This window comes from Rhinopithecus bieti, unplaced genomic scaffold, assembly GCF_001698545.2.
Source record: "Rhinopithecus bieti isolate Rb0 unplaced genomic scaffold, ASM169854v2 scaffold_10685, whole genome shotgun sequence".
Classification (NCBI taxonomy): domain Eukaryota; kingdom Metazoa; phylum Chordata; class Mammalia; order Primates; family Cercopithecidae; genus Rhinopithecus; species Rhinopithecus bieti.
In genome coordinates, this window is record NW_016806950.1 from 628,438 (window position 1) to 640,291 (window position 11,854).

Consider the following 11,854-nt stretch of genomic DNA (forward strand, 5'->3'; position numbering starts at 1 on the left):
CGGGGCGGTCCCCGCGTCCCGGAGCTGCCCGGTTCGGCGTCGTCCAGCAGCCAGGAGTCGATGCGGCCCTCGGCGGCGGCGCTTGCCTTGCGGCCCTCGCGCATGGAGGCGCTGCGGCTGCGGCTCCGCGGCACAGCAGACGACATGCTGGCCGTGCGCCTGCGGCGGCCGCTATCACCCGAGACCCGGCGGCGCCGGAGCAGCTGGCGCCGCCACACGGTGGTGGTGCAGAGCCCGCTGACCGACCTCAACTTTAACGAGTGGAAGGAGCTGGGCGGAGGGGGGCCCCCGGAGCCTGCGAACGCGCGGGCGCACAGTGACAACAAGGACTCCGGACTCAGCAGCCTGGAGTCCACCAAGGCGCGGGCCCCGTCGTCCGCGGCCTCGCTGCCGCCCGCGCCCGGGGACCAGGGGTCCCTGCAGAGCCAGCCCTCGCGCCGCTCGGCCGCCTCCCGCCTGCATCAGTGTCTGTGATACCCACCTCCCGCGCCGGTCGGGCCCCACCCCTCCCCAGAGCCCCTTGGGAACCAGGAGGCTCCTCCAGCCTGCACCTCCTCTTCTGTGGCCCCTGGGTGCATGGTGGGGATGGAGGGCGCAGCACGCCGAGTCTCTAGTTGGTGTGCTGGAACTGGCAGGGGGCGGGCAGAGAAGGCTGGAACTGGACTAAGAGTGAATGGAAGGGGGTTCCGGAGGTAATGAGCGGGAGCGGAAAGGGCGTGGGCTGCTGGGGTCTGTGTCCCTGCACACATGCGCCTGATGGGTCCTTCTGAACCTTTCTGTGGCTGCACTTGGGGACCCTTGTGGACCATGGCGTGTGACTAGGGAACCCCTAAGTTTCAGACTATAGGAAAGATCCTGGGTGATGCTGGCTTTTTGCTTCTTTCCTCTGCCCTCCCACCTCAGCTTGTAAGTGGGGATGTGTGTATGTCTGGGGGGAGGAGGTGTAGGATGCGTATGTCCACCGAGGGAGGGGTTTGTGTGTGCGAGTGTGTGCAGTCATTGTCCCAAGGTGTTTCTAGTAGCGACTTCTGTCCCCCTACCCTCACCCCGGTCCCCACTTCGCCCCCCCCCCCACCCAGGGCTCCCTGCCTTTGGTGCACACAGGATCCTGCCCCACCTCCTTGTCAGAGCTGGAGAAGGGGATTGGGGCCACTCCAAGGAAGCAGGACTGAAACCCTCACCAGGGTTACACCCCAACATCCTTTTGTCTGAGTCACCCCCTAAGCGCTTTAACCACGGGCAGCTGCCTGTTCCCCAGTTTTGGGGGGTTCAGGGTCCCCCTTACTGGTACCTCCCTCACCCCTGTTTTTTTTCTTCCATCTGTGCCTGTTCCTTCCACAGCCCAGGCACATAGAAGCCCACCTTCTTCCCCTTAGGAGGGGGGATAGTCAACACCCCTGGTGTCTCTGTCACTCACACACTGATTTATGGGGTCTGAGCTGGGCTGTTCCTGCAGGATGGACAGGACCCAGCGCCCTCTTCTCCCCACAGGTTGTAAATAGATTTCCAATCACCAGGCCAGCCCCCACACACCCTCACTCATTCCAGGGAAGCCCAGGTAGGTGGTGAACCCGCTGCCACGTCTATCAGTCCTCTTGTTTTATGCAAAGATTTACTGTAAAGTAGATTTCTTTCCCTCCCTCCCCCATCTTTTTATTGTAAATATTGTCTCTAAATGTGTAACATATTATAAAGAATTTATAAGGATTTTTAAAGATGTTTTGCTCATTTACAAAAGTGTTGTAACAGTGTTGGACAAAGCCTTCCACCCCACGTCCGCATGGCTCCTTTCACTGTGTCCTTGACACACCTCTCTGGCAACAACTAAAATTTCCTGCTTCTGAAAAGTCCTGTCTTAAAAGTACAGTCTATATCTTGGAAATAAATGGCCTTCCTCAAGGCACCAGTCAGCTGTCTCACTTGTTTTGGAGGGAGAGGGCCAGAGTGGGGCTGGGAGACAGGTGAGGTACCTGGCCCAGGGAAGGAGGGCGATGGGGACTGGACCAAGCGGTGGCAGGGCGGAAGCAAACTTCTTCCTGGTGACTTTTTTGTAAGTGTCCTGGGGGACTGGTCAATGATACAGGGACAGATATGAGCTGGAAGAGTGGGTGGCCCTCACTGCTGTGGGAGGTTTCCAGGCACCTGCTCTCTATTCCTACAGAGCCCAGGCAGCTGCACAGGCACCTTCTCAGGCCTACCTGGAGCTTCACAATGTTCCCAGCAGTCTTGCCCCACAGACAGGAGGCTTGGGCCAGCTTTCCTAGGCACTCCAGGCTCAGATGATAATGCAAAAGGACAGAATGGGTTTTGCCCGTTGTCCCCGTTTTTTTTTTTTTTTTTTTTTTTTTGAGACGGAGTCTCGCTCTGTTGTCCAGGCTGGAGTGCAGTGGCGCGATCTCGGCTCACTGCAAGCTCCGCCTCCCGGGTTCATGCCCTTCTCCTGCCTCAGCCTCCCAAGTAGCTGGGACTACAGGGGCCCGCCACCTCGCCCGGCTAATTTTTTGTATTTTTAGTAGAGATGGGGTTTCACCGTGTTAGCCAGGATGGTCTCGATTTCCTGACCTCGTGATCCGCCCACCTCACCCGTCCTTCTGTGCGGGCGGTGGCTTTGTAGTCACCCCAGCCAGTTTACAGTCTGCCTCTGCTGAGCCTTGCAGCCTTCTGTAGGAAGGCCAGGTGACAGTCATTAAAGGGAATCTAGGGAGGGTTGGGGTGGTGGCTCACGCCTGTAATCCCAGCACTTTGGGAGGCCAAGGCAGGAGCCCAGGAATTCAAGACCAGCCTGGGCAACATAGTATAGTCCCTCCTCCTCCTCTGTTAAACATATATATTTAAATCTGTATATATATAAAGATAATCTAGGGAGGAGCTCAGGAGCTGGGAAGAGCTCAGTTGCTCACTGAATCCTATGCGCCACCCTCCAAAGTTGTTTCTGTTGGGCAAATGAGCTTATAGCAGTGTAGGCTCTGCACCAGCTGCAAGGGCTTTACACATCTGTTTTTTTGTTTTTTTTTTTTTTTTTTTATGGAGACGGAGTTTTGCTCTTGTTGCCCAGGCTGGATCTAGGTTCACTGCAACCTCCACCTCCCAGGTTCAAGTGATTCTCGTGCCTCAGCCTCCTGAGTAGCTGGGATTACAGGCATGTGCCACCACACCTGGCTAATTTTGTATTTTTAGTAGAGACGGGATTTCTCCATGTTGGTCAAGTTGGTCTGGAACTCCCGACCTCAGGTGATCCACACGCCTCAGCCTCCCGAAGTGCTGGGATTACAGGCGTGAGCCACCACGCCCGGCCATCACGTCCTAAATCAGTTCTCCAACACTCTTGAGCATACCACCAGTTTTCTGCATTTTATATATGAGGAAACGGAGGCACGCAGCAGTGACATAACTCGCCCAGCCCAAGGTCACATAGCTAGTATGCTGTGGAACCATGATAAGTTTAAGTCCAGAGAAAGGACACAGAGATGGGGTAACAAGCCCACTGGGCCGCCTTCTCCAGACTGCAGTAGACTTTGAGAGAGAATGGATGAAAACCCTGTGCTCTTCTTCAAAAATAAAGTAGGAATAGGCCTGGCACAGTGGCTCATGCCTGTAATCCCAGCACTTTGGTAGGCCAAGGCCGGGAGCTTCTGAGGCTAGGAGGTCGAGACCAACCTGGCCAACACGGTGACATCCCTTCTCTATTAAAAATACAAAAATTAGCCGGGCGTGGTGGCACATGCCTGTAATCCCAGCTATTCGGGAAAGCTACTCGGGAGGCTGAGGCAGGAGAATCGCTTTAACCTGGTAGGTGAAGGTTGCAGTGAGCCGAGATTGTGCCACTGTACTCCAGCCTGGGTGACAGAGTGAGATTTTGTCTCAATAAAATAAATAAATAAATAAATAAATAAATAAATAAGAGGAATGAAGATATCTCTAGATTTATTTTATTTATTTATTTATTTTTTTCTGAGATGGAGTCTTGCTCTGTCACCCAGGCTGGAGTGCAGTGGCGGGATCTCAGCTCACTGCAAGCTCCGCCTCCTGGGTTTTACGCCATTCTCCTGCCTCAGCCTCCCGAGTAGCTGGGACTACAAGCGCCCGCCACCTTACCCGGCTAGTTTTTTTTGTGTTTTTTTAGTAGAGACGGGGTTTCACCCTGTTAGCCAGGATGGTCTCGATCTCCCGACCTTGTGATCCACCCATCTCGACCTCCCAAAGTGCTGGGATTACAGGCTTGAGCCACCGTGCCCGGCCTAGATTTATTTTTATTATTTTATTTATTTATTGTTGAGACAGGGTCTTGCTCCATTGCCCAGGCTGGAGTGAAGTGGTGTGATCACAGCTCACTGCAGCCTCGACCTCCTGGGCACAAGTGAGCCTCCTGCCTCAGCCTCCTGTGTAGCTGGGACCCCTGGCATATACTACCACACTCAGCTATTTTTTTTTTTTAGTAGAGATCTTGTTATGTTGCCCAGGCTGGTCTTGAACTCCTGGGTTCAAGCAATCCTCCTGTCTCGGTCTCCCAAAGTGCTGTGATTACAGGTGTGAATCACTGTGACGGGCCTATTTATTTATTTGAGACAGGGTCTCGCTCTGTCACCCAGGCTGGAGTGCAGTGGCGATTGAAGTTCACTGCAGCCTGGACGTTCTGGGCTCCAGCAATTCTCCCACCTCAGCCTCCCAAGTAGCTGGAATTGCAGGTGCGTGCCACCATACCCAGCTAATTTTTAAATTTTTGTAGAGACAGGGTCTTCCTATGTTTCCCAAGCTGGTCTCAAACTCTTGGGCAACCCTCCTGCCTCAGGCTCCCAAAGTGCTAGGATTACAGGTGTGAACTGCCATAGCCCCACTGATAGCTCTAGATATTAAAAAACAGAGAATTTATCACTAGCAGACATACCATATAAGAAATACTCTAGGCCGGGCGCGGTGGCTCAAGCCTGTAATCCCAGCACTTTGGGAGGCCGAGACGGGCGGATCACAAGGTCAGGAGATCGAGACCATCCTGGCTAACATGGTGAAACCCCGTCTCTACTAAAAAATACAAAAAACTAGCTGGGTGAGGTGGCGGGCGCCTGTAGTCCCAGCTACTCGGGAGGCTGAGGCAGGAGAATGGCATATAAACTCGGGAGGCGGAGCTTGCGATGAGCTGAGATCCGGCCACTGCACTCCAGCCCGGGCGACAGAGCGAGACTCCGTCTCCCAAAAAAAAAAAAAAAAAAAAAAAAAAAATACTCTAAAGGAAGTCTTCAGATTGAAACACAAGTACACTAGATGGTAATTTGAGCCCATGCAAATGAATAAAGAACACCGAAAGGATAACCACATAGGCATTATGAAAGACAGTATAGGCCAGGCTTGGTGGCTCACACCTGTAATCCCAGCACTTTGGGAGGCCAAGGCAGGTGGACACTTGAGGTCAGGAGTTCAAGACCAGCTTGACTAACACGGTGAAACCCTGTCTCTACTAAAAACACAACATTAGCTGGGTGTGGTGGTGGGCACCTGTAATCCCAGCTACTCGGGAGACTGAGGCAGGAGAATCACTTGAACCTGGGAGGTGGAGGTTGAAGTGAGCTGAGATAGTGCCACTGCATTCCAGCCTGGGCAACAGAGCAAGACTCTGTCTCAACGAAAGAAAGAAAGAAGGAAAGAAAGAAGGAAGGAAGGAAGGAAGGAAGGAAGGAAGGAAGGAAGGAAGGAAGGAAGGAAGGAAAGAAAGATTTTCCTTTTTGTCTTTAACCCTGTCTTTAAAAGATAACTACATAAAGCAATAATTACAAAACTGTGTTGACATATAAAGGTATGATTTGTATGGCAATAATGGCATGAAGGACCGGAGAGGAATGGAATGGAGCTATCTTGGAGCAAAGGTTTTTTTTTTTGAGACGGAGTTTCACTCTTGTCACCCAGGCTGGAGTACAATGGCACGAACCTCCGCCTCCCAGGTTCAAGTGATTCTCCTGCCTCAGCCTCCTGAGTAGCTGGCATTACAGGCGCCTGCCACCACGCCCAGCTAATTTTTGTATTTTTAGTAGAGACAGGGTCTAGCCATGTTGGCCAGGCTGGTCTTGAACTCCTGACCTTGGGTGATCCACCTGCCTCGGCCTCCCAAAGTGCTGGAATTACAGGCATTAGCCACCGTGCCTGGCTTAGAGCAAAGTTTTTAAACACTATTAAAATTAGGTTACTATTAAGGTGAACTAGATTGTTGTAAGTTGACATGCTAATTGTAATCCCTAGGGCAACCATTAAAAATAACTCAAAAAATTGTAAAATGAAACAAAACAAAACCAGAATTAAATAGATGATATATTAGAAAATATTGGCCAGCCATTGTGGCTTATGCCTGTAATCCTAGGACTTCGGGAAGTTGAGGCAGGAGGATCACTTGAGACCAGCCTTGGTAATCTAGCGAGGTCCATCTCTATAGAAAAATTTTAAAAGTTAGCCGGGCATTGTGGCTCATGCCTGTAGTTCCAGCTACTTGGGAGGCTGATGTGGGATGATCCATTGAGCCCAGGAGGTGAGACCCTGTATCAAAAAAAAGAAAGAAAATATTTATTTTACACTCAAGAAGGCAGAATTAGGCTGGGGGCAGTGGCTCACGCCTGTAATCTCAGCACTTTGGGAGGCCAAGGTGGGAAGATCACCAGAGGTCAGGAGTTTGAGACCAGCCTGGCCAACATGGCAAAATCCCACCTCTACCAAAATAACAAAAATTAGCTGGGTGTGGCTAGTTTCCCAGCTGGTGTGTGCCTGTAATCCCAGCTACTTGGGAGGCTGAGATGTGTGGATCATCTGATGTCAGGAGTCCAAGACCAGCCTGACCAACATGGTAAAACCCCATCTCTACTAAAACTACAAAAATTAGCCAGGCGCGGTGGCATGCACTCACTGTAGTCCCAGCTACTCGGGAGGCTGAGACAGGAGCTCCTAATTGCTTGAACCTGGGAGGTAGAGGTTGCAGTGAGCCAAGATTGCGCCACTACATTTGAGCCTAGGCAACAGAAGAAGACTCTGTCTCAAAAAAAAAAAAAAATTGTTACTAAAGATACAATATCTTTTGTAATGATAAAAGAGCAAGTTTATGAGGAAGATAAAATGATTGTAAACATACATGCTCCTAACAACAGAGCCCAAAATACATGAAGCAAAAACTAATAAAACTGAAGGGAACTGAACTGAATTAGATCATTCAATATAGTAGTTGGAGACTTCAATACCCCACTTTCAATAATGGATGAAACAGTGAGGCAGAAGATCAACAAGGAAGTAGAAGCCTTGAACAACATTGTAAACCAAGACCTGAAAGACATTGAAACACTCCACACAGCAGCAGAACACACATTCTTCTCAAGTACGCATGACGTACTCTTCAGGATAGACTATATACTAGGCCTTAAAATAAGCCTCAATAAATGGAAAAGGATTGAAATTATATAAAGTCTGTTCTCCAACTGCAATGGAATTAAATTAGACAATGACGACCGAGGAAATTAACAAATATGTAGTTTTTTTTTTTTTTTTTTTTTTTTTTTTTTCCCGAGGCAGGTCTTGCTCTGTCCCCCAGGCTGGAGTGCAGTGGTGCGATCTCGGCTCATTGCAGCCTCCGCCTCCCGGGTTCAAGTGATTCTCCTGCCTCAGCCTCTCGAGTAGCTGGAACTACAGGAGTGTATCACCATACCCGGCTAATTTTTGCATTTTTAATAGAGATGTGGTTTCACCATGTTGGCCAGGCTGGTCTCGAAATCCTGACCTCCAGTGATCTGCCTGCCTTGGCCTCCCAAAGTGCTGGGATTACAGGCGTGAGACACCACGCCTGGCTAGAAATATGTAGAAATTTAAAAACACTCCTAAATAATCAGTGAGTCAAAGATGAAATCACAGGGGAAATTAGAAAATATCTTGAGATGAATGGAAACTAACACACAACATAACATAATTTACAGGATGCAAAAGCAGTGCTTAGAGAGACATTTATAACTATGTCAATATTAGAAAAGAAAAAAGATTTCTAATTAATAACCTAAACTTCCACCTTAAGAAACTAGAAAAAGAAGAGCAAACTAAACCAAAAGCAAGTCAAAGGAAGGAAATAATAAAGATGAGAGTAAACATAAATGAAATAGAAAATAGAAAAAATAGAGAAAGTCAGTAAAACCAAAAGTTTGTTCTTGGAAAAGATCAACGAATTGACAACTGTTTAGCTAGACTGACCAAGGAAAAAAAAAGAGAAGAGTCAAATTAATACCTCAGGCATGAAAAGGGAGCTATCAATACTTACAAAAAGTAGAGGTGGGATGGGCGCGGTGGCTCTCGCCTGTAATTCCAGCACTTTGGGAGGGTGAGGTGGGCGGATCATTTGAGGTCAGGAGTTCAAGACCAGCCTGGCCAACATGTGAAACCCCGTCTCTACTAAAAATACAAAAATTAGCCAGGCATGGTGTTGGGCGCCTGTAATCCCACCTACTCAGGAGGCTGAGGCAAGAGAATCGCTTGAACTTGGGAGGCAGAGGTTGTAGTGAGCCGGGATGGCCTAACTACACTCTGCCTAGAAGACAGAGCAAGAGTCCATCTCAAAAAAAAAAAGTAAAGGGATAATAAGGGAACACTGTGAACAACTGCTGCACGCCAGCAAGTTAAATAAATAGAAGAAATGAAAAAATTCCTAGAAAGACATAAATTATAAAAACTAACTTAAGAAGGAGAACTCATAAATAATCTGAACAGACTTACAATGTGGAAAAAGATTTAATTAGTCATTCAAAAACTTTCAACAAAGAAAATTCCAGACCCAGATGGCTTCACTGGTGATTTCTACCAAATATTTAAAGAAAAATTAATACAAATCCCTCACAAACTCTTAAAAAAAAAAAAAAAAAGAGGAAGGAACCGTGAGGCCAGTATTACCCTGATACCAAAGCTAGAAAAAGATATCACAAGAAAACTACAGAGCAACATCCCTTGTGACTGTAGAAACAAAAGTCCTCCACAAGCTACCAGCAAAACGGTTAGGTGTGATAACTCATACCTGTAATCCCAGCACTTTGGGAGGCCAAGGCAGGCGGATCACTTGTGGCCAGGAGTTGGAGACCAGCCTGGCCAACATGGCAAAACCCTGTCTCTACTATTAATAAAAATACAAAAATTAGCTGGGTGTGGTGGCGCACACCTGTAATCCCAGCTACTCTGGTGGCTAGGACACAAGAATCACCTGAACCCGGGAGGCGGAGGTTGCAATGAGCCGAGATCGCGCCACTGCACTCCAGCATGGAAGATAGAGCGAGACTCTGTCTCAAAACGACAACAACAAAAAGACACCAGCAAACCCAATCAAGAAATTATTAAAAAGGATTATACACCATGACCAAGTGGGATTTATCTCCCAGGAATACAAGGTTAGTTTAATATTTGAAAATCAATCGGTGAAACACACGAAATTGAGAGAATAAAGAATAAAAATTACATGATCATCTCAATAGATGCTGAAAAAGCAAGACAAAATCCAACACTCTTTTATGATTATAAAATTCAGCAAACTAGGAATAGAAGGAAACTTCCTCAACCTGATAAACATACCTATGAAAAATCTGTAGCTAGGCCAGGCAGGGTGGCTCATGCCTATAATCCTAGCACTTTGGGAGGTTGAAGTGGGTGGATTGCTTGAGCCCAGGAGTTTGAGATCAGCCTGGGCAACATGGTGAAAGCCCGTCTCTACAAAAAATACAAAAACTAGCCAGGCATGGTGGTTCACACCTGTAGTCCCAGCTGCTTGGGAGGCTGAAGTGGGAGGTTTGCTTGAGCACAGGAGATTGAGGCCACAGTGAGCCATGATTGAGCTACTGTACTCCAGCCAGGGTGACAGAGGGAGACCCTGTCTAAAAACAAACAAACAAACAAAAACAAACTACAACTAATATTGTATTTCTTGCTGTTAATTAACAGACTGAGAGCTTTCCCTCTAAGATCAGGAAACAGACAAGATGTCCACTCTTACCACTTCTATTCAACATTCTATTGGAAGTTTTAGCCCAGGCAATTAGGCAAGAAAAAGAAATAAAAGCCATCCACTTTGGAAAGGAAGATGTAAAACTATCTATTTGCAGATGACATGAGATAGTATGTAGAAAATTCTAAAGAATCCACTAAATAGGAAATTCCAAGGGGCCTCAAATAGTGAAAACAAAATTTAAAACAAAGTAGAAGTACTTACATTTCCCAATATCAAAACTTACTACAAAGCTGCAGTAATCTAAACAGTGTGGTACTGGCATAAGGCTAGATATATAGACCTATGGAAAATAATTAAGAGTCCAGAAATAAACCCAAACATTTATGATCAACTGATAATATACATTTTTTACATCCATGATACACACTGGGTGTCAATTTGATTTTTGACAATGTTACCAAGACCATTCAATGGGGCAAATGATAATCTTCTTTAAAAAAATGGTGCTGGGACAACTGGATAACCCCATGTACAGGAATGAAATTGGACTACTACCTCACTCTATCTACAAAAATTAACTCAAAATAGATCATAGACTTTAATATAAAATCTAAAACTCTTAGAAAAAAACGTAAGGTAAATCTTCACAGCCTTGAATGTGACAATGAATTCTTAGATTTGGCACCAAAAGCATGAACAATGGAAGAAAAAAAACAGAAAAATTTAAAACTTCTGTACATCACAGGACATCATCAAGAATGTGAAAAAAGGTCAGGCTGGTGGCTCACGCCTATAATCCCAGCACTTTGGAAGGCCGAGGCAGGCAGATAGATCCCTTGAGCACGGGAGTTCAAGACCAGCCTGGCCAACATGGTGAAACCCCGTCTCTACTGTCTCTACTAAAAATACAAAAATTATCTGGGTATGGTGGCAGATGCCTGTAATCCCAGCACTTTTGGATGCTGAGTTCAAGACCACCCTGGGCAATACAGCAGGAACCCCCTCTCTATCAAAAATTTTTTTCTCTTTTTTTTTTCTTTTTTGAGATGGAGTCTTGCTCTGTTGCCCAGGCTGGAAAGTGACATGATCTCGGTTCCTTGCAAACTTCACCTCCTGGGCTAGAGTGATTCTCCTGCCTTAGCCTCCTAAGTACAGGCGCCCACCACCACGCCTGGCTAATTTTTGTATTTTTAGTAGAGACAGGGTTTCACCATGTTGGCCAGGCTGGTCTCAAACTCCTGACCTCAAGCGATCTGCCCACCTCAGCCTCCCAAAGTGCTAGGATTATAGGTGTGAGCCACCATGCCCGGCCAAAAAAATTTTTTTTAATTAGCGAGGTATGGTGGTGTATGCCTGTAGTCCCAGCAACTTGGGAGGCTGAGGTGGGAGCATCTTCTAGCTGCAACACCAAAAGCACAAGCTATAACAGAAAAAAAGTTGGTAGATTAGACTTCATAAAAATTAAAAACTGTATGTGTCAAAGGATACTATTAGGAAAGTGAAAAGACAACCAACCATTGGATGGAAGAAAAAAAGTGGTTTTTTGTTTGTTTTTTGTTTTGTTTTGTTTTTTCCTGAGACAGGGACTCACTTTTTGGCTCCAGTTGGAATGCAGTGATATGATCATGGCTTACTGCAACCTCAACCTCCTGGACTCAAGTGATCCTCCTGAGCTGGGATTATAGGCATGCACCACCACACGCAGTGGAAGAAAACATTTACAAATCATATATTTCACAAGGGACTCATATCTAGAATATATAAAGAACAATAAAATTCAGCAATAAAAGACAACCCAATTTAAATAAAATGAGCAAAGGATCTGAAGACATTTATCCAAAGAAGATATGCCAACAGCTATTAAATACATGAAAAGATTTTTTTTTTTTTTTTTTTTTTTTTTTTTTTTTTTTT

At 46.8% G+C, this 11,854-nt stretch overlaps 1 protein-coding gene across 1 annotated transcript in view; it reads left to right on the plus strand.

The window, feature by feature from the left end:
• Positions 1-1,903, plus strand: part of ARHGAP23 (Rho GTPase activating protein 23) — an 88,129-nt gene extending 86,226 nt beyond the window's left edge. Inside the window, exon 25 of the mRNA XM_017879024.1 lies at positions 7-1,903. Within this exon, the coding sequence (XP_017734513.1) occupies positions 7-474 (468 nt within the window). The 3' untranslated portion in view covers positions 475-1,903. The remainder of the gene's footprint in view (positions 1-6) is intronic.
• Positions 1,904-11,854: the final 9,951 nt, after the last annotated feature.